General features: G+C 36.5%; 5 protein-coding genes across 5 annotated transcripts; 1 reads left to right on the top strand and 4 right to left on the bottom strand.

Annotated features, from left to right (window-relative positions):
- Positions 1-300: 300 nt before the first annotated feature.
- On the bottom strand, positions 301-1,823 carry LOC119066384 (40S ribosomal protein S23). Its single transcript, XM_037168816.1, has 4 exons — positions 1,711-1,823; positions 1,125-1,284; positions 647-845; positions 301-454 (listed from the first exon to the last, which is right to left on the bottom strand). The coding sequence occupies exons 1-4, from the start codon at positions 1,712-1,714 to the stop codon at positions 386-388; spliced, it is 432 nt and encodes a 143-aa protein (XP_037024711.1). The 5' UTR covers positions 1,715-1,823; the 3' UTR covers positions 301-385.
- A 4,033-nt stretch (positions 1,824-5,856) lies between these two features.
- LOC119066050 (lipase member H-like) lies at positions 5,857-6,723 on the bottom strand (the record flags this gene model as incomplete). Its single annotated transcript, XM_037168274.1, has 3 exons — positions 5,857-6,145; positions 6,210-6,426; positions 6,484-6,723. Coding segments are annotated over 3 exons (714 nt in total), but the record flags the coding sequence as incomplete, so codon positions are not given.
- A 30-nt stretch (positions 6,724-6,753) lies between these two features.
- LOC119066385 lies at positions 6,754-7,202 on the bottom strand. The gene is made up of 2 exons (XM_037168817.1): positions 7,117-7,202; positions 6,754-7,062 (listed from the first exon to the last, which is right to left on the bottom strand). The coding sequence occupies exons 1-2, from the start codon at positions 7,160-7,162 to the stop codon at positions 6,785-6,787; spliced, it is 324 nt and encodes a 107-aa protein (XP_037024712.1). The 5' UTR covers positions 7,163-7,202; the 3' UTR covers positions 6,754-6,784.
- Positions 7,203-13,238: 6,036 nt separating this feature from the next.
- Positions 13,239-17,743, top strand: LOC119066380. Its single transcript, XM_037168811.1, has 6 exons — positions 13,239-13,424; positions 14,313-14,399; positions 15,828-16,925; positions 17,000-17,216; positions 17,274-17,439; positions 17,505-17,743. Exons 2-6 carry the CDS (start codon positions 14,317-14,319, stop codon positions 17,555-17,557), a joined length of 1,617 nt encoding a protein of 538 aa, XP_037024706.1. The 5' UTR covers positions 13,239-13,424; positions 14,313-14,316; the 3' UTR covers positions 17,558-17,743.
- Positions 17,744-18,245: 502 nt separating this feature from the next.
- LOC119066381 (hexokinase type 2-like) lies at positions 18,246-21,044 on the bottom strand. The gene is made up of 8 exons (XM_037168812.1): positions 20,843-21,044; positions 20,315-20,477; positions 19,887-20,245; positions 19,706-19,805; positions 19,534-19,628; positions 18,952-19,043; positions 18,553-18,892; positions 18,246-18,488 (listed from the first exon to the last, which is right to left on the bottom strand). The coding sequence occupies exons 1-8, from the start codon at positions 20,864-20,866 to the stop codon at positions 18,303-18,305; spliced, it is 1,359 nt and encodes a 452-aa protein (XP_037024707.1). The 5' UTR covers positions 20,867-21,044; the 3' UTR covers positions 18,246-18,302.
- Positions 21,045-21,754: the final 710 nt, after the last annotated feature.

The following is a 21,754-nucleotide window of genomic DNA, read 5'->3' as shown; positions in this document are numbered from 1 at the left end:
TCGGAAAATTGATTTTACTAAAACTGTTTCTGATGAGCGCTAAACTTGAGCAATGACCTACCCTATGTTTTAGCCCTTCAATATAAAATAGTCACTAACCTGGCCATCTTCAATCTACATTTGCTATGAACATTGTGATGTTGCAGACTTTGCAGCGCATAGGATTAGATGTTTACCGACTCGATATTATGATAACACAGTATTCGTTCCAAGAAACCACAAGTTTAAAGACTATCCATTGTATGTATTGTTGGTCGAGTAAACCGGCTGCAATCGTCAGTTAAATAAAAAACCGAAATGTTTGGGTTCGGCAAAATTTCCTTTTAATTCTTTCGAAACAATCAGAGGCTTTACATTCCCAAAAATTATTATTTTTTATCCCCGCTTATGATCGTGGACGTTCCTTTTTCTCTTTGTACAAAGCCAATAGCGACACATTCGCTACTTTAACGACCTGCAACGTAGAATAAAAATCTCGATTAGCGTCCCGTTACACACTGCGACCAGGAATCGCATTTAACAAAACATCTCAGTTAAACGAAATAGTTGTTTTAATCACGAATTCATTGGATTGGCTCTAGGTTATTTCATCATTGTGGAACATATCAGGGGCAGATTAGCTACCAAAAGAAATGGAAAATTTTACCTTGAATCGGACTCCGGGAATATCACCGACGGCATGACCTTTACGACCGAAACCAGCGACCAAAACTTCGTCATTTTCTTCGATATAATTTAAACTACCGTCACGTGGTACGAATGCTGTGATTTTCTTTCCATTCTTAATGAGCTGTACTCGAACACACTTTCGAATAGCGGAATTCGGCTGTTTGGCTTCAACTCCACTGTAAAACATTAACGGAAATTCAATTAGCATATATTGACCTTTCTGGGCACTCCCAAATGATGGATGAGAGAACTTAAGCATCTTAGGAATAACATAAAAAAGGAAACATGTTGTTGCCGTTGCGACTTCAAGCAACCACTCACAGTATACTCCTGTGATTGGAAATCAAAACCACCAGTGCACAAGAATATACTGCGAATCGTCGACCCGACCGTGACAAAATGGAAACACTGTAAAACTATTGTCGTAAGAACGGAAAGTTCGTGAAGAAACTCACACTTTTTCAAGGACGATGCCTTTGGCATGAGAAGCACCGCCAAAAGGATTGGCCTTCCAGCGAGTTCCTAAATGTGCTTTTTTGTAGTCTTTGTCAGCCCAGCGCTGATCGCGTCTATGGTTCACATGTTTGCGGGCTGTACGCAAGCCTCTTGGTTTACCTGCAAAGCAAAAGTATTTGATTTCGATTAGATTCAACTGAATGTCAATGTTTATATGCCGAAACATAACCTTACAATCAACAAAATGGAATTATTTATCAAATGAAATTGTACAATTTTGAAAAAATACGATTTAGCAGTGACCGAACCGCCGAGAAAGATCGATAATTCAATGAAATTTCGACCGATGATCAGAATTTTATGAGATTTTAATTTTAACATGCTAACGATACAACTGATAGGTTGCATACAAAACAGCAAAATATGAAACACCGAATTGACTTTACTAATTTCTGACACAAATTCAGCCCTTCTGATAATTAAATTTAGCGCAAACGATGCGCCAGCAATTTACGAACTTGAAATAACATAAATTGATGAACAAAAATCAATTTATTCAGCAAATTTCAATAAAATTTAACTCACCCATTTTCAAGAAAGTACTACTTTATCCGTAGCGGAAATGAAAGAACGAAACGCTGCGACCATCTTGACAGTTCGCATTTTCGATGTGGGTTACCAGATGGTATTCGATTATACACACCAAAATAATGTCGAAAACCCAGCGTAAAAAGACTTCATCGTATAATAAATGAAACATAGGTGGCGACAAACTCTATTCACTTAAAAACGAAAAAGGATGAAGTGACTTGTTGATCACAAACTGCTAAAATTTTTAAAATTCCTTTCAAGTTATATTTATTTTTTTCACTAATTTGTTATTAATTAAGCCGTACGGATTGTGTTATTGGAATCATTATTGGTCTCAAAAGCAACATATTTAACACAAAACAAAAATTAATTAAAATGTTTTGTGCCAAATATAAAACTTAAGTCATGTGTGATCTATGGAGCGTTTGATGCGAATTAAATCTTTTAATGAGTGTGTATCTCAATACAGGTCTACTTCAACTAGAAAATATCTTTATTTCACCGGAAGCGAATTTAGAATCTATTAAAATCACCAAAAAAAAGCTTACCGTTTTACAACTCCAATTGCATATCATTGCATGTGATATCCACTCTGCCCCGTGACGGATGTTGTCAAAGTTGGTAGGAAGTAGAAGCTTGCAGCAACACTGCCGTAATTTGTATAAGAAACAAGGTTCACTTATGCAAATTATTTGTAACCATTTTTCAGCAAGTAGTTTCTTATGAAAAATTAACGAAAATATGAAAAAATTTGCATACAGTTTTTAACATGCAAAAGTATTGACATATTATACATTTCTTATTTCTTCAACTTCTCACATTTCTCCATAACGAGTATATGGAGAAATGAGAGAAGTAAGCAAAATAAGAAATGTATAATATGTCGATACTTTTGAATGTTAAAAACTGTAAGAAACTTTTGTCAATTTTGTTCTAAACGAAATTGTAAGAGAAACTACTTTCCTAAAAGTGACCACAAATAATTTGCATAAGAAACTGATTGTATGGAATTTCTATGTATTTCGTACTGAAATTTCCTAGTTATTGTTTCTTATACCTTGACCTTGCACATTCGAACAGGACCCTGTGGTCTTTCCGGAAGAGCTTGAGCGTTGAATCACTAACAGTGGAGTGACCCACTTAGATCCCCCTTTTTACCCTCCTTGTTCAATACGTTGATACTTTGCGTGCACATTGTATCGTTGTATTGAACAGCGCCGGACCGCCATCCGAAATGTGTTTAACTTATGACTAACAACAATCAGCGTCGCTGGACTAAGTGACTGGACTATTACTTTTGCACGTTTTATTCATAAGCTCGCAATACAATGCGACATAATATAATGCCACAAGAAAAATTACCTGTTACATCATCAAAATTACCTATCTACGTGTTTTCGTGATCAACCACCTGAGCTCTTTCATTGCTCGGAAAATATTGAGGTATAACACAATACAATGTGACACAATATAATTCCACAAGATGAAATCAATTACCTGGTCGTTCGTATCTCACCTGTTATAACTTTTGCGATTACCTGTCTTATGAAACTCATACTAATCTCACCACTGTCCATGCCGTTCGTTCCATTCACATTACATCCTTGGATTTTCATAAGTGGACCATCAACATCCTCATATTTGTGGACCTCCAACTGGCATTCATTTCATCGAACGTGCTGCCTAGCTCATGCAGGGGTGACGAAATTGCTTCTCCAATTCCACATTCCACAATCATTCTTTTATTCGTCCTACTCGCCGAAATAGAGTTCTCCACTCTCCAGGAGGTCATCAGTTCAATGTGTACATATGGTGGAGTTAGCATTAAATTAGATGCGTATACACATTAATATCTCTTACTGAGTGAGCGAAGATTCAGAAAGCAGGTGATGACTCAAGTGAAGACTAGAAACCGCAAAAATTGAAAAATGACTAGGAACTTGCAAACAGACTGAAATCGGGAAATCACTAAGAATAAGAAAACACCCAGAAATCTTGAAATGACCAAATATCGGCAAATGTACAGAAACAGAGAAGCGACTAGCAATCGGTAAATTACTAGAAATTGGGAAATGTCCAGAAATCAGAAAACAACTAGCAATGAGAAAACAATTAGAAACCAGGAAAGGATGAGAAATCTAAAAATTCGGAAATGACTAGACTGAAATTGGTATTAATGATTAAAGAAATGATTAAACATAGCTAACGCCGACCCGTACGAAACACCTATTCGTATCAAAAGCCTTTAATGTGAAACTCTTTATTTCTCTTACTTCATTTTCTCCTCTGCTGAAAAACTATTCTCCCTTTAAAATCACTTACATTATCCACTCTTTGTCTTGTTATCATATACAACTAAATTGCCGGAGGCAATATAGACAGCCCCGTACGAAGACAAATTTCATAAATTCCTATTTAAACAGCTATATACCGCTATATTTAACTATATTTCACTATAAATAAACATTTCACAGATAAATATATGCTATTATATAGCTCTATATGCCTGTATATAGCTCAATATAGCTGTATATAGGTATATATAGATGTCCGTATATGGAATCCCTGAAACCCCACACACATAACAAATTACTTCCATGTTAACAGAAACTCTCTAAGTATCATTTTTCCCAATATATTTCTATTTTACTAAAATCCAATATGGCCGCCGACAGCCATTTTGTTAGGAGACCGGAAATAGTACCGACGCTTTACATTCGTTAATACCTTTCAAACAAAAAAAAATTCATGAAATTCGGTCAAAATTTACTCGAGATATTGTCAAAATACACCACGTTCAAATATGTTCGAATGTGGCCGACCTACAAGCAAAAACTGCTTGCCGCCCTGTGCCTGTTCCACACCAAGGGGTCTAACTCACGAGTCGGTCATCCGATTTCCATAAACTTTTTTTTTGTCGATCGGTATTGTAAATACCTTTTATTTGACGTATCACTTACAAGTTTAACGTTTAAATGTCCGGAGATATCTTCGAAAAACCGTAAAGCACTTATTGGGCCACAGCTCGGGAGGGGTCGATCCAAAATCACTCATCTTCGAACTTAGCCTGTCTTTTGACATTACCAAACGGGAAAAAAAGAATTTTCAAAATCGGATGCGTTTTACTCAAGTTATCGTGCAGACAGACGGACAGACGGACATTTTTTTTTTCGCGGATTTGGCATCTCTAGACAACCACAATAGGTTTCCCCTTACTCAGGGAGTCCAATTCGACGTGTTACAAACGTATGCGTAAACCCATAAGACCCCAGTACTTCGTACGGGTCTAAAAATGGGAAAATAACCATCAACCCTGTTCAGAACAATGTGAACATTCCATGCACAACTGGTACAGACAATAACGTCCTTAACTGACGTAAATCACCACATTGTCGTCCGTACAAGAAACAAAGTAGCTTGAACCACAACGTTGATCTACAAACATCAGTCTGCTTGCTCGACATCAAATGAAAAACTCGTGTCCGAGTGGTTCTTTGGACGATCGGGAAACAACGGAAGAATGGGCTTGCAACCGAGAACACATTGAAAAACTAGAAAACCGCAAATATGCTTCGGAAAAGCCGAAAGCACATGGACAACACGAAAGTCAAACCAGATTAACCCTTTTACGTACCAAATACACTCATTCCCGCTCATTCCCCAAGATAAAAGTAAATTCACCCTTTTACGTAACCTTCATATTATGCTGTTATTTTACTTCCCCATCCCGCGTCTAATACTCTAAAAACAGATTTGTACTCACATTTTTCAGCGTACACCAACCTCAGTCCAGAGTCTGGACTCCAGACTATACTTACAAATTCTGCTCAGGAATTTCTTACATTTTCAAGGGTTGAATGAAGTTGCGGGCCGTGGCGGGGAGCTCCATTGCAATTCTGTTTTTCGTCAATTTCTTACGGTAGATTCTGCGGAAATTTTCATTCATTTGCACCACAACGTTCTTTATTGGTGTCTCATTCACCCGAAGGCACTCGTTTACGCATTAATTACTTTATTTTTCATCGATTTCCGGAAAAATTTTTAGGGCAAAAAAAATTGATTTCGTAGAACGCTTTGATCTCGAATTTTATGAAGAACGAGTTAATGGAAAAAAACTCAGAAATTAAAACCATTCCCCAAACGACAACATTTTATTGGTCTAGAAATGAAATCTAGCGTGGTCCTTGTGCGAACGGACGAGCCGCATGAGTGCTCAAGAAAAATACACTATCTGGATTACTTGGACCATCATTAACTGGTTCTCCACCCAAACGCCTTCCAGCACCACTGCTAACACAGTTTCGTGTACGGATATCATTGAAGTCACGGCAGCGTGTAGCACCGAAAACGTTGCCGGGATTTATCGATTCCGCATAAAATTCGGTGACAATGACATGCGAACAAAGTCCGTTAATATCAATGCCACAGCCTACAGTTTCATAGAACTTATATCACAACTTGGTTCAATCATTCAATCAACGATGAAGTATGACCTGGTTGAGCTGTTCCCCAATTTGGATAAAAATTTGCATGTCCTAGTGGTAGTTCAAACCCCGATTGTCCAACATCTGTAAAGATAGCTTCCACATAATCGGCATCTGAGTAGTGAAGTCTGTTCGCCGGATCGTCGATGGAGAAAAAGGAAATAGCCGGATCTAAGCCAACAATTGTAGCGAGCTTTCCACGTGTTGTTCTTTTGCCTGTCGCTCCCTGATTTCAACAAATGAATAAATTCGACAATCGTTTCACATTCGATAGCACACTTACTGCAGCATGTGCACCCAAACTGTGACCGATTACCGAAATATTACTAAACGGAAGTCCGTGCACATTCAGCCAATCAATGAATTGCGCGACTACTTGCCCAACTGCATTTATATGACCACGAGCGATAGCAATGTTAGGAGTGACTGCACCCACACTCCAATCGACAGTGAATACATTAAAATCACTTCGTTGAATAAAGGCATTTCTAATTGACGCACCCGTATTTGCTCCTCCACCGTTCCAACATGTAGGTTGAAAGTTTGAAAGTGTGTGGAGGTTAGTTAACTTGAAAATCAAGCATTTAGTATGTTGTAGGCGTACCATGAATGTGGAGTCTGGTTAGATGGTTTGGATTGAAAGCGCTGCTAGTTAATTGCCCATCGTTGTAAATAGTAATGATTTGCGCAACAGTTGGATTAGTGCGTGTGAATAGACGAAACACAACGTCGTTGAATGCAACGAATCGTGGCTCGTTGCTCGATGTTACACTAATTGCTGTGTCAATCAAATGCATTCTCCCGCCATCATCTGCAATTAAATTCCAGTTGTGTTCTTTGGTGAGAAGGGGTGATGCAGCAACTGACGAATAAAAAGTTGATTTAATAAACAGAAATTGGAAAGACCTTATTTTACCTTCACTGGCCAGCACTATGGCGATGAGAATATAGTCTAACTTCATGTTGTACTAATCACTTGTGTTGCCGAACTGATTGTAATACTCTTTGTATCTGAAATGAACAGCTAATATATTTGTTGTCTAATCGCTAGTTTAGAGTTATCTCGAAAAGAAACAAGTTCCACAATCTGATTCTGCGCAATGAATCAACGAACTGTAAAGTTATCAACGGCACTCTGAAGCTACTAACTAGTCTCTTTGCGCTACCTACTAACAAAACAGAGCCTTCCTAGCGCTAAATGCCATTTTATCTTGCGTCTTTATAGAGTACATGCCAAAAAATTTAAATTCATTCAGAAATAGGTTAAATTATTTGAATCAAGATTTTCCAGCTCCGGTCACTGGACCTATGGGTCCTTTTTTTGTTTTTCTGTATTTGTTTATATAGAACAAATCACGGTAGAGTAAAATAAACCTTGTAATCGACCAATGGTACAAAACTTTATTTTACCTGGAAGCCAGACTAACTCCAGGGGTGGCGTTATCTAATATGCAGAACAATCACCAAAACAAACAAACAAACAGAGCACAATTACTCTTCCCTTTCCCATGGATCGCGTGAAGCGAAAGTGGAGATAAAATGCTGTTTCGACCTCCGGAACCAGTGGCGGTCAGAGGTTAGCGTGGTCTAACCATCTTCAGTCTTGTAATCGACCAATGGTACAAAACTTTATTTTACCTGGAAGCCAGACTAACTCCAGGGGTGGCGTTACACGGGATGAAAATGAACTCAAATGAACACTGACATAAATTGAAAAATTTTATTCGCAAAATATCAAGGGCTACTAGATTATTCAGGTCCCTAGTCAAACAAGCGCTCCTGCCTGGTTAACTTTACTCTGTCGTGAACAAATACAATCTAAAACATATCATTGTGGGCAAAGAAAAGCCCACTTTATGTTGAATTTGACTCATTTTAAAGTATCTCACAGATAGGAAAAATAATTAACAGAAAGTTTCATGCCCACACGTTAGTTAGCGGGCGTGACGCAAGTCCAGTACCAAAAATGTTTTAACAAAAATTTTTTGAGGACGGCGGAGCATATTTACAGCAACTTTTTGACTTCTCCCCCTTAACTCCAACGAACTAGGAGTGGCAGATGTTGAGGAAACTACCGTTAGGAAAATAGTTCAAATAGAGAAAAATATGTCCTGAATCATCTGCCACTTGTGACGCAATTGTTTTCTAAAATTTTCTATCTTAAATTTTTTGGTTCAATTTTTTGTTGATAACACTTTTGCGTTGAGGCGAAAAATGCGTCACCCTCAGCGATATCAGTTATTTTGTAAGTAGAAACAAGGACTTGCGTCACACTTTCACCCTTTAGGGTTTTTTGGCGGATACTGAATACGAGAGGAAAGGAAAAAGAAAACTCGGAAGGAGAAACGGAAAACTGTGTCACTCAAGTAAACAAAATCTCTTCTTTCTATCAACCGCTCATTCACGACAGAGTAAAGTTAACAGTTATTTTACTCTGCCGTGGCTCATGCCATGAAATGTTCGGGTGACACTGAATCCGAAACTTCCGTAGGCCAAACGATTTTCTTTCTTCAATTGGTCCCTATTAATATACGGTAGTGAACAAAAGGTCCCACACCACAACTTTGCGAAAAATCCTTGCGGAAAATACAAAATCGGAAAAACTTGCTACACCATTATGGGTAGCAGACACCACGAGAAAGCTTTCTGTTTTCACACGAATCAACCTTACACTCGTAAATCCATGTAAAGCAATCCACGCAATTAGTCGTATAAATTTATACGTTCGATTGAGCTTTTTTCTCCTTTCTTATTTTATACCGGTTCGTTTTTTTCTTGATTTTGTATGGAATATGGAAACAAACATTAAGATAAGATTTGTAAGAAATATGTTTTCTTCATTTTTTTTGGACCAACATGTTTGAAAAAGTGTCTAGAATCGAAAAGCATTAACAGAATAACAATTTTTTTTTTACAGAATCTGTTAATGCAATTCGATTCTAGAAACTTTTTTAAACATTTTGGTCCAAAAAAATTGAAGAAAACTTCTTTCTTAACAAAGTTAATTTATGTTTTCTTAATTTATGTTTTCATTTCCATACTAAATCAAGAAAAAAACGAACCGGTATAAAATAACAAAGGAGAAAAAAGCTCAATCGAACGTTTAATTTATACAACTAATTGCGTGGATTACATTCGACGGCGATCAATTGTTTTAGTTGAATCATGAAACAAACACACGACGCACGAGACTGAAAAGACGCAATTTCCATCACATGAATCAAGAGTTAAAAAGAAATGTGCACAATCAAGACTTTGTTTTGACTACTTTGTACAAACATTTGCGAACAAAATGTTTTGATTCGTGTGGTTAATGTTGAAATAGAAAGTTAATCGCAACTTCCAATAAACAAAAGATCGGTAGGATGCACCTTCTGCCTTGTATTCTACACGTTTTTGTAACGACCAACTACCACTGTGTATACAGCTGATGTTGTATTGTTAATCATTTTTAATACAATCCATTCATTTCGATGTTGTTCATGCACAAATATCATGTCCGGAGCGATAGCGGAGGACTTGACGCAGTCTAACTTCCAAAAAAAGAACGAAGAAATTTTTTTGAGACGCGGCAACTATATATAGCCGAACATTTCAGTTTCTACCCTTTGGTTTATATCACTACAAAACATATTCTATCATATTCTCGCTTCAAATACGAGCAAAACGAGCTATCACTCGACTATGTAGGTTTAAAATTTCCGCAGAAACATCGTTTTGAAATTGGTCACTTTTCATACAAAAGACACCAAATTGACTTTTCCCAAACAATCAAAATCTTTCAACTTACTCTGTATGTTTCCATCTATCTATCTATCTATCTATCGACGGTCGATCTCGGAAACTAGTCATCCAATCTCCATGAAATTTTGCAGGAACCTCAGGGTGGGCATAAAAATGAATATGTGATACGCCATTACCCCAGGAAAAACCAGAATTTTGTTTTATTGGCCTCGAAATGGTTTCTGAGTGAGGTTTTCGAGGGTCGGGAACGCGTTTTCGGCTGTAGCTTAGCTGTATTGAAACCTACAGAGGCGTGCGACCCATCAAATGAAAGGTATTCGTAACACGATTCAAACAAAAAATCGGGGCAGATTCGTTTGAGCTAGAGTGATTAGAGTGACCAAATTTTGAGCTACTCGAGCGTAGGATGAAAGGACTAATATTTTTGCGATTATGAGAGATAGAGAGTTACTTTCTTCGGCAAAGTCTCAGAGTTTTACGAGTAGAACGTAGGGGCATATGTGAAAAATGTCGAAAGTTAGAAATCGGTGGGTCAATTAGGGTTTTAGAGTTATTTTGTGAATGGTGGCAGATAGAGAGTTACTTTCTTCGGCAAAGTCTCAGAGTTTTACGAGTAGAACAGAGGGGCATATGTGAAAAATGTCGAAAGTTGGAAATGGGTGGGTCAATTGGGGTTTTGTAGATATTTCTTGAATGGTCAAATTTTCGATTTTCGTCCAATTTTCGAATTTTGTCAAATTTTCGATTTTCGTCAAATTTTCGATTTTTGTCAAATTTTCGAATTTCGTCCAATTTTTCCAATTTCGTCAAATTTTCGATTTTTGTCAAATTTTCGAATTTCGTCCAATTTTCGAATTTTGTCAAATTTTCGATTTTTGTCAAATTTTCGAATTTCGTCAAATTTTCGATTTTCGTTAAATTTTCGATTTTTGTCAAATTTTCGAATTTTGTCAAATTTTCGATTTTCGTCAAATTTTCGAATTTCATCAAATTTTCGAATTTCGTCAAATTTTCAAATTTCGCCAAATTTCCGAATTTCTGTTATAAACTGTTATGAAAAGCAGTGTTCGAAAACTTCTAAAACGACTGATATCCCAACAAAAATCTCTTCGAGAAAAGTGTGACGCAGTCTTTGAAGTACAATTTCTAAAATGAATGATATCGCTAGAGTTGACGCTATCAGCTTCGTTACGCAAAAATTAAATTCGGCTTAGTTTTTCTCATCATCTCCCAAATAATTTTTACCTAAAAAGAAATTTGACTGGAAACAACCAAAATTTTACCAAAAAAATCTGCGTCGCAAAGTGGCAAATGTTCAGGAACAGACCAGCAAGAAAATTTATCTGCCACATGCGACGCAGATTTTTTTGGTAAAATTTTGGTTGTTTCCAGTCAAATTTTTTTTTAGGTAAAAATTATTTGGCAGATGATGAGAAAAACTAAGCCAGCTTGTTTGAACTAAAATTGGGTGTAAAATTTAATTTTTGCGTATCGAAGCTGAAAGCGTCAACTCTAGCGATATCATTCATTTTAGAAATTGTACTTCAAAGACTGCGTCACACTTTTCTCGAAGAGATTTTTGTTGGGATTTCTTTTGATGTAAGAAACTTAATTCGTATTCAAAAAAAGCTTTAGTCTCTAGAAGCTCCCACGGTCGTAAAGAACCGTTTGAACTTGAAACAAATTTACTTTTAACTCCATCAGTGTTGAAACTGAAATGATTTTTACTTTAAGACGAATGGACACAACGCTAAATTGTAGCCTAGATTTGTGCGAACAGATTAAATATTTTTGATGGGAACTCCCCATCCGAATCCTTTCTGGAAAAAGTGGGACCATCAGTTTGTGTCAAGAAGTGTTGGCTTTGAGTAACAATGATCAATGTGGTGATGTAGTCTACTATGAGAAAACTCAGAATTTGTTCCAATTTCAGTGAAATATTGCGTTTTCTCGTAGTAGGTTACACCTATAGCGGTAGACTACCTAGAGGAATTATGGTTTACACCACCACAAACATTTATTATTTTTACTCAAAGCCGACACATTTTAACACAAAACGATGGTCTCACTTTTTCCAGAAGGGCTGCAGATGGGAAGTTATCATCGAAAATATATAATTTTTTCGCACAAATTTAGGCTACAATATAGCTTTGTGTCGATTCGTCTTAAAGTTTCAAAAGACTAGACCGCATAATCTGCCACTACTCACAATTTTCTTCGCCAAGAAATGTTCTTTAGAAAAATTTCTTGAGGTTCCTTCAACAAATGTTACGAGCTTCCACGGCTTCCACAACACCTATTATATGTCCCAAAAACAAAAGTGGAACTTATTCAACGTGACGTAAGCAACTCTTTTGTTCTTTGAAATATTGGACGCAAAATTACCTTTCCTTCAATTTTTAATGTTGACAAAATTCTGGTAACTGGTATAAGGGCCAAACAAAGTTATATTGATGCCGTAGTCTACCTCTATGATTGATGCTGTGGCTTATATGTTTCTAATGATAGCGGTACGTATGATAAACATTGAAGTGAAATATTTCCAATTTAACTGTAGTTCTGCTATTTTGATAATCATTGATGAGTGATGATATGCTTTCCATTTTCAAAAAGTTAAACCATATATATTGACATAGTAAGTAAGTATTAATCAGAAAAATCATAATCGAACCCCTGCCCTTAAATTTTGCGTCTTATCAACGTTGTACCTAAGAAGAAGTCGATTTCTGACTGGATAGTACTATCGAACAATGCATAATGGAAATTGTGTTCATTCTACTCAGATTATTCTCTATTTTTAGTTTAAAGTTACGAATGGTTTATTTATTGATATCCAAACGATTTATTATGTGGCCAGGCCATACCGATACCACCCTTTGTTGGTAGATCACATTCCATTATAATTTTTCAATCTTCTTTCTTTCTGAGATTTAAGACGGAATTTCAATCAAATTCGTAAAATTTTCATGACCGCAACATGCGTACATTACCGTACACCATTAAAATTTTATTGGGCAAATGCACCGATTTTCCAGCACACATCTCTCGGTTTATTTTACATATATGCAATGTTATCCTACACAACACAGATGTCGGCTGTTAAATGTGCAGTGCGTCGTATTGTATATATTCATTTCAAAATGTTTATTTTAAAATTAATTTATTTTGGAGATAGGACAACGTAGAACGCATGTTAATGTACAATAAAATCGCATTCAGTCGATGTTTACGAACTGATGGCACACACTGCTATAGACACATGAAATTAATTTTTCAGTTGGTATTTATTCCTAGAGTTTCTCAGTCAGTCGGTTTGAAAGAAAGATAAAGAAATTCAGTTAAGATTGATCCTCTGACCGGATCACATCAATTCTACAGCTTGTGAATAGTAACATTGCGTTGTTCACAATCGAAACTGTTGTTGGATTATGAGAATAGGGATTTTCGTTGAATCAGTAAAAATCATTGAAGCAAAAAAGTGTAAGTTTCTATCAGTAGTCTCATTAAATAGATCAATGAAAGGAATAAAAAAAAATGTGTCTAAAATTCAATGAAATTTCGAATTAAGATCAATAAAATCAATATAATTTGTTGTCTGTATTTAAGTGTGTGGTGGATGTTTACTTTAACGATCTTTGGTTCATGACCTTTTGTTCACACAAATAATCGTGCGATAACGCAATGTATAAATGGTGTTCTTTGGTGTGAAATTTAAAATTTCCTTATTGATAGAGAGAAGAGAAGACAAAAAAACGTAAACGAGAAATAAAACGAACTCTTTTGGAATCAAGTTCCTTGAAATGAATTTTTTTTCACTACTCAGTGACGAAAAATAAAACTTTTGTTGAATTTTTCTGTGAACTTGCTTATAATATTGCTCCTTTAAGCGGGACGTAATATAGTTTCACTCGGCCTGCGGTCTCGCATATAGCGCCTAAAAAAACATTGATCATCCGGTCGCATCAATAACCGTTCTTTGCTTTGTTCTTTGCTATGAAATGCATCAATGATTTTTTTTGGCCACATGCCGAGTGGATACAACTTAAAGAAAATGTTCAATGAAAACCAATAGCTTATTAAACATTCATTTAAAGTCTTTACGACAAGATGAACTGAAATCGAAATCAAATACTAAATTTGTTCACTTAACCATAATGTTTATGCGAATACTAAAAATACAATAATGGCAATTGAGTGAACCAGATGCTGGTGTTTCATAAAACCATTCAATTTTATTATTATGAAGGATTTTATTGAGAAAACGCTAAAAAAAGACGAAACAGAAGACACGTTAAAGTCCCATTCGAAATGCACTTTTCCCATTTCGTTGGTAAATTCATAAATTATTTTAAATTGGTATATTTATAGGAGTATGCGGTCAATCGCTGTTCTTATTATCGCGGCTGTATTTTCAATACTTCAGGCTGTACCCCATTCAAATGCATCAAATGTAACGTAAGTAATGAACAGTTGGATGAATGAAGATTGGTAATATAGTGCAGAGTGTCTTTCATCTTTATCATTGTAATTAGACAGCACACTTATACTATACTGTTGTTCAACATTAATTTTTTCATTGTAATAACCCGCACTTTGAACATTATAATAATTTTTCTTCTCATCCTTCTTGTCTAGCTTGTCTTAATTAATTTTAAGCATTGCCTCGAATTTGACGATTTTTTTATTATCACCGGAAGACCTATTTTAAAACTGCTGCTCTGTTTATTAGATATATTTGAAAGCTTTCAAATCAAACGTCGATTTCATTTTCAATAATGGACTATCAAAATACTGACAAAAAACCGCAGAATCGACGTCATTGAAATACAGACATGACATGACACTGCTATTTACTCAAAACCAGAACACCATTTTCACATAGGTACAACCGTATTGAAATAGCAACTTTATAGGTAAATGCAGAAACGAGACGTGGTACATTAGCGAATTATAAGAAAAATGACATGTCGTAGAGTATTTCATGTCCATTTCATGTATTTTATTTTCTTATATCTCGCCAATGTGTCATGTCCCGTTTCTCCATTCTGCATGCACGCCATAAGTGCGGTCAAAATTTAAAATCTTTCTCATGCAAGTCTTTCTAACGCAGCGTCACTTTCATACAAGGAAGCGTTGAAATGTATTTTTCGGTTCATTTTTCATTGACTCGTTCACTTGAAATTCAAATTTTAGGCACACTTACCGCGTGAATTGATTAAACTGAGTTGAAGAACAGCAAAATGTTGAAAAATGTAAAGAAGCTAGTAGGTCTGCAGGCGTGACGTGTAACCGTCTTGTTCGGAAAGCCTTCAATTCTGGCCACATCTTATTTCTATTGTTCAAAATCAGTGTTTTTGCTACAAAATCTCTTACTTCATTTGTTTTAACGTACAGTTTGCTATATAAGACAAAGAGTAGCTAAAGCTAATTGTATATGTCTCTAACAACGGCGGTGTCGCTAACAGAGACTAAAAGGATTTCAGAGGACGACATTTTCCATCTGTCTATTTTAACATTTCTGTGTCGGTGTGGTACATCTTCTTTCTAAAATATTGCGCAATCGCTGAGAACCAATTTCAACTTTAATATTCTCCATTTTAAAAATCTGAATCATTTCAATCACTCAATGAACATGTGTTCCACACATATGAATATAAGACATTGATTGATTGATAGAAAAGACAAAACTAAATGTCTTTCAATGCAATAACAGATGTAGAACTTTTAACCTACTTCGGGTAAAACAAACCACTTAACACTAATTGTATCTGAAGAGATAAAGTGTCTTAAGTTACAGCAGGCACATTTTCAAATCTATTTTCATTCAACTTTCGAATAATTTAATTATTTTTCTTTATTTAAAGAATATTTAAAAACTTACAGAAACGAGCAGCTGCGTGATGGACTTTTGAGTTTGGTACATTCGTACTCTCTCTTAGAAAATAAATTGGATCGGCATGAACAGCGCGAAAGAGCTCTCGGTGATGTGATTAAACGTAGCCTGCAGACGCTGCAAAAGGGTCAAAAAATATTTGAACCAATGCGGGGTACCTTTGCTCGACTGGATGAACGAATGAGCGAAATCGAATCGTTTCTAATAGCACAAGATGAAAAGTACAAGGAAGAACAAGCTAAAATGGGCAAAGCATTGGAAGCAATCATGAAGTGGATGGTTGAAAATAAAGTACCCTCAGAGTCTAGGCCAGCTGTAAAATCGGATGAATCGTCTGATGAGGAGGACGAAAGCTTGTCGAAGAAAGTGGAAGATTTATCAGATAATGTGAAAGATCTTCGACGACAAATTGCCGAAATGGTATCTGACAAAGACTCGACATCTAAGGGATTATTGGAACAAACAGAGAAATTGGTTAACTCTAAGCTAGCTTCAGCTGATGAGGTCATATCCAAAATTGAAGAAAAACTTACACACTTTTATGTCACCGGACCAATATCAACACCATCACCGTCACGAAGCAATGATTGGGAAGATCAAATCTACCAAACTTTACAAGAGATCCGATCCAATGTCAACGCCATAACATCGACCAAGGGCGCAACATCCGGCTCGAGTTCAGGACTCGACAAAGAATTTTTCGAAACAATAGCAAACCAAACATTAGAATCGATTGAGGATATGAAAATTGAAGTGTTGGCTGCAAGCGATAAAAGTTTCACCAAAACTGCTACAAGAATCAAAGAAACGGTTGAGCATTTAGACGGTTCAATAAATGAGGTGTTGAAGACTCTGTCGGATGCTGATACAAATACGGAAACATTCCGTGAAGATGCCCGAAAAAGTTTCACCGACCTGAAAACTGACCTTGCAGCACTGGGAAAATTGGAGAACATTTTGTTGCAAACAGCCGATAATGTGCTGTCTATTAAGCGCGGTATGGAATTTAATGTTCATGCAATTACCTTGGAAGTAGGGGATGTTGTACGATCCAGTGCCAAGGACATGAATTCAACATTTTACAAGAGGTTAGCCAATCATTTAGATCTTACGATTTTACAGTTCAAACGTTCAACGGTTTCTTTTTCTACAAATAACTCAGATTCGATGCACTCAACGAAACCATATTGAGCAATCACAACGGTGCCCTATCGAATCTTACCGCAAAAATTGAGACGGAAATAAGTCAAGTGTGGCGGCAGATTGGAATCATGTACCAGGAAGTTTCGTCCAGCAAACAAGCTCTTAACAAATTGCAAGAACAAACTGAAGCTTATGTTAACGGTACATTTACTACCATGGACAGTATGGAAGGAAAAGTATGCTTAGGATAGTTAAATCTGTTTAGGCTCAGCTCATAATGACATTTATATTAGGTATCGCAAATCACCGGTCGTATGGCTGAAGTGGACGAAAATTTGAACTATCTGTTAGGAAGACTCTCACTTGTGACACAAGAGTTTAATCAAATTAAGACTGGATTGGGTAGTGCGTTGGATAACATCCGAAGTAGTTTCCAGATTGTACAAAATAAAGTGCAAAGTAAGTGTTGAACGGGTAACCCTTGGGCAAATGTAAAAAATTAAACAATTTCGTTGCTTTTACAGATGTTGGTCCTGGACCTCATAATATTCCAGACGATGAACATGGCAGTAGATAAAATGGAATTGTGTGTGAATTTTACTCTGACTCTCATAATACCTGTAGTTTTAAGTCAAATTACCTTTATGTACTAGTTTGTGTCTTCGCATTCGGTTGCGTTCCGGACAACTGATAAAAATAACCGAGTGTACTTATAGCAACCTTTTTTTAATAAATGACAGACGGGGAGCGAAGAAGAATGTCATCGTTTTGTTTCCTCTGAAATTGCGACGAGTCAATGCACTTCAAGCTTGAGTGGTATTTAGAGAGTACTGAAACTCGACAGTGCATCAAAAAATGGAAAACACTGTAAAAAAAACCGGCACAGTAATCAATTCGAACCTACATGTCTAGTCGACTTGTTTATTTAATGAATTTGGTCGACAGCTTCAATTACCAAAAATGATTAGATTATGCCCGATCATTCACTCTCTATGCTCTTCGTACATGGTATATAATCAGCATCGGAATGTCTATCTTAGCTGCACCACACTCAATATATATCGGTCGCAATCGATTAGGATCGTCATGCACGAATTTCGTGTCATTATGTAGATGATATTTCTACGTTAAAGAGTGCTGATGTCATATTATCTTTCGAGTGATACGTTTTAGCCGTCGTCATATTTAATCAGAATTTACAACTCACGTTTTGCGTTAGTCATAAATTGTAGATTGCAGCCACATAATCAGTAATAAACATTTCGGACATTTTGAATATTTATTAACCGAAAACTCCACTAGAAAATATAAACTTAAAAAACTCAATTTATTATACGACCATCTTCCCTGCATGCCACAGCTGCGACTAGTGCGGCGCCTCGTCCACTACCATCTTCCGATAGCATTAAATCGAATTCAATACCTGGACTAACGAATCGACGCATCTGGTCGACCATGAGGTCATGATATTTCGGATGATAACGATACACCGATCCGTCGACAGCGACCTGATGCGTGAACAGATAATTTTTTACGATTTGTTTTCATTTTTTTTTTCTGGTAACAACTTACCGTAACACTTTGTTCATTCATTTTATTTATCAGAGTGGCGATACCAGCCGATGCCAAATGGGCAGATCGCCGCGATACGCATTCACAAATGTATCGTACGTTTGCGCAATCTTTGTAATTTATGTTATACACACCCAATTTGTGTAAAACTTCCAGACAATTTTTATAGTTGCCGAGCTCGTCCGATTCAATTTTGGAGATATATTTTGTGAGGAATTCTCCACTTGTTCGCAACAGTTCTGATCCAATGCCATTGAAAAGTAATCCCTCGTCGATAAATCGTAGTATAGCTAGTCGCACCATCTCACCCATGTACATTCCTGATATCAGTTTCTCATAGCTGAAAGAGTGTTTAACATGCAACGCTGAAAGTTTAATAATAACCGTTCTGCAATTTACATTTGCTTCCCCCGATTAATACTCTGATTGTCAATGGCTCTGTCATAGCTTGTTCGGATGAATTCTAACGATCCATTGTCTCCCAATGCACCCTGAAAACCGAAAATTTGAAGCAAAATGTCATTACATTCTTATTGATGCCTGTTTCAACGCACTGTCAGTGCTTTGCCTGTTTCGATATTTTTCACGTTGCGAATTGTCAACGGACACATTAGCTATGAGCTATGAGTAAGTGTTACATAGAAAGCGACTGAAGGAAAAATCATCTTGCCCAGCCGCGGATTTGAACACAGTACCTCTCGACTATGAGTCAAGAGCTCTAGCGCCAAAGCCACGGGTTCAGGCAAAATGATATTTACTTCGAACACTTTTATGTTGCTGAACATGCTAGATTGAATGTGTGGTGTAGTGTATGTGTGAATGGTCTGTACATAGATTGATGCCACCGCTATCAATGAAAAGTGTAAAACAGGTATGGTCTATCGTCCGCCCGGAGGACAACGAAAATTTGACATGCGCACTCAAACGCGATGAATTGACCGATCGGCCATACCTGTTCTGTACTTTCATTGTCTAATGTACCCATTCCGTGTTGATAATCATATTCGACGCTTCAGGGCCTTCATAGTTTTCTATATTTTCCATTTTTTCCATGTAGCACGCGTTAGTTCCAGTTCCTTAAATTCGTTCAGAGACGTTAGATCAAAAACTTCACACAGAACTCGAAGAAGAGAGTTCTTAACACTTTTCTCACCAACAATCAATGCAATTTTGCAATTATGATTTTTCCAAGCACAGGACATAAGTGTCCCCGTTGTATCATTTAGAATAGCACATATATCGATTTGAATGTCCTAGGAAGTTGAAAAGATTTTCCACGTCAGACGAACATAACTACTTTCAAAATCAAACAAATTTTGTTGTTGTTGTCTTACCCCACGTCTCTTGATTGCATCCTTGAGTAATTTGACAACATCTTCCCCAGCTACTTCAGAACAGTTGAAACCTTTCGTCCATTTTACCAACAAACCTTTTGTTAATCCGAGTTGCAAAAGTGGAAAAGAAAATGTGAATCCTAACGACAATCGCTCGTTGAATACTTTGTGCTCCACCATGAAATCAGCTAAACAGTTAGCTATGTGATCAAAGAGTTCGTCGCCGGGTCCAAGCATTATAGTTTGTGGCACAGCATAAATTTTCGATTGCATTTCAACGTCATTTTCACCTTTCAGATGAATGAGCAACACACGAAAATTCGTTCCGCCAAGGTCAAGGGCAAGGAATTTTCCTCTTTCTGGAATGGTCAGAGTTCAGTGTAAATTCCGTTCAAGTTTTCTTTCATCTTTAAATTAAGTTAAACAACCTGTTCCGTTGGGTAGGTCTTTGATGTATGTTATAAAACACTTAACATCTGCTTCTGCATTTCCCTTTTTACTCAAGCCTTTATTCAACTCTTTCAGAATCAAATCCATTAGACTTAGCATTGTTGCATCGCTTATTTGAAACTCTTCGCATTTTTGTTTTATCTAAAAGGAATCGGAAAATGATTGTCTTAATCAAAAATCTTAAATAAATTCGAATCACTCGATTCGCTAGTGCTAGTACATATATACAACACACAACCGTATTTCGTCGGTTATGACGAATCGAGTTTGAATTGAATCGGCTGGTTCTTATCTTACAATTTTTATTTATTGTCTAACTGTTAAGAAAAAATTCATTCAATAACCTTTTCCTTGTCATCTTACCGGAAGAAAGCTCTTCCTTCTTTAGTTATTAGATTAGGACCGAAAAATATTATTTTACAACAAGAGAGCCATTATATTAAAGAAGTTGATTTCAATAAGTTCATAGATTTGCGACAGTTTCACTTGACTTAATCTTCACTTACCTCATCAGAAACGAAGGTTTTCATTTTTTCTAAATTTATTCCTTGAACAATTGATGACTAAGAATCTATTTTTTATTAAACACACTTTCTTGCAGTAACCACGGTATTCAGTAACGAAATTTAATTGTTGCTGTTCACACAGACGCGACGATGTGAATGTGCAGTGCAAAAGCGCTCAACTGATTAAAGGTATCGACCAAAACGATTTTATATATTGCCGATTATAAATTTTTGTAGATAATCATACTCCACGCGTACCTTTAATCAGTTGGTATAAAGTTTAAAGAGTTCTGCTTTTGGCGCGAGCTATTAAACTTGGTTTTTGAGTAAATATTAAAAACTTGAAAACTAGCATGAAAACTAGCTGCAATTTTCCCATTTAGTCCGTTCAATTCCCTACGATTTAGTACATCTAGCCCAAGGAAACACACCAAGAAAATGCGTACAGGAGAAAAAAGGAACCTTTTTTTTGCAGACTTTAACACGCTTAATAATACACATCTTCGTTAGGGTCTCTTTTATTTCTATTTCGGTTTAATTTCTATGAATTTTCTACTTCACTCTGATATGGAATTTCCACGAATTTCTCAGGTATCTTCAAAAAAATATAATATTGCAGTCGAGTAACCAATATACTCGCGTGATTTCCTGCGATGATAACACCTTGTCGTAAAAGACTTCACCTCGTTGTGTTTGTTTATGATGACAATAAAAATATTTTAGATTACATTAGGCCTCATTGCCTTTCTATATACTTTCAAAATAGACCCATTGATCGATTGTTCCTCTTATCTGTGCTTTCCTGTTGAATAGAGTTTCAAGATACGATATCGCGTCGAGGATAACTTCTTATAAATTCCTTATAAACTTGGCATTTCAGAAGAATCAAATGCATTCAAAGTGTAGTATGTA

The sequence above is a fragment of the Bradysia coprophila genome, chromosome IV, assembly GCF_014529535.1.
Source record: "Bradysia coprophila strain Holo2 chromosome IV, BU_Bcop_v1, whole genome shotgun sequence".
Lineage (NCBI taxonomy): Eukaryota > Metazoa > Arthropoda > Insecta > Diptera > Sciaridae > Bradysia > Bradysia coprophila.
The sequence above is the reverse complement of the archived record's forward strand: the minus strand, read 5'-3'. Positions and strand labels throughout refer to the sequence as shown.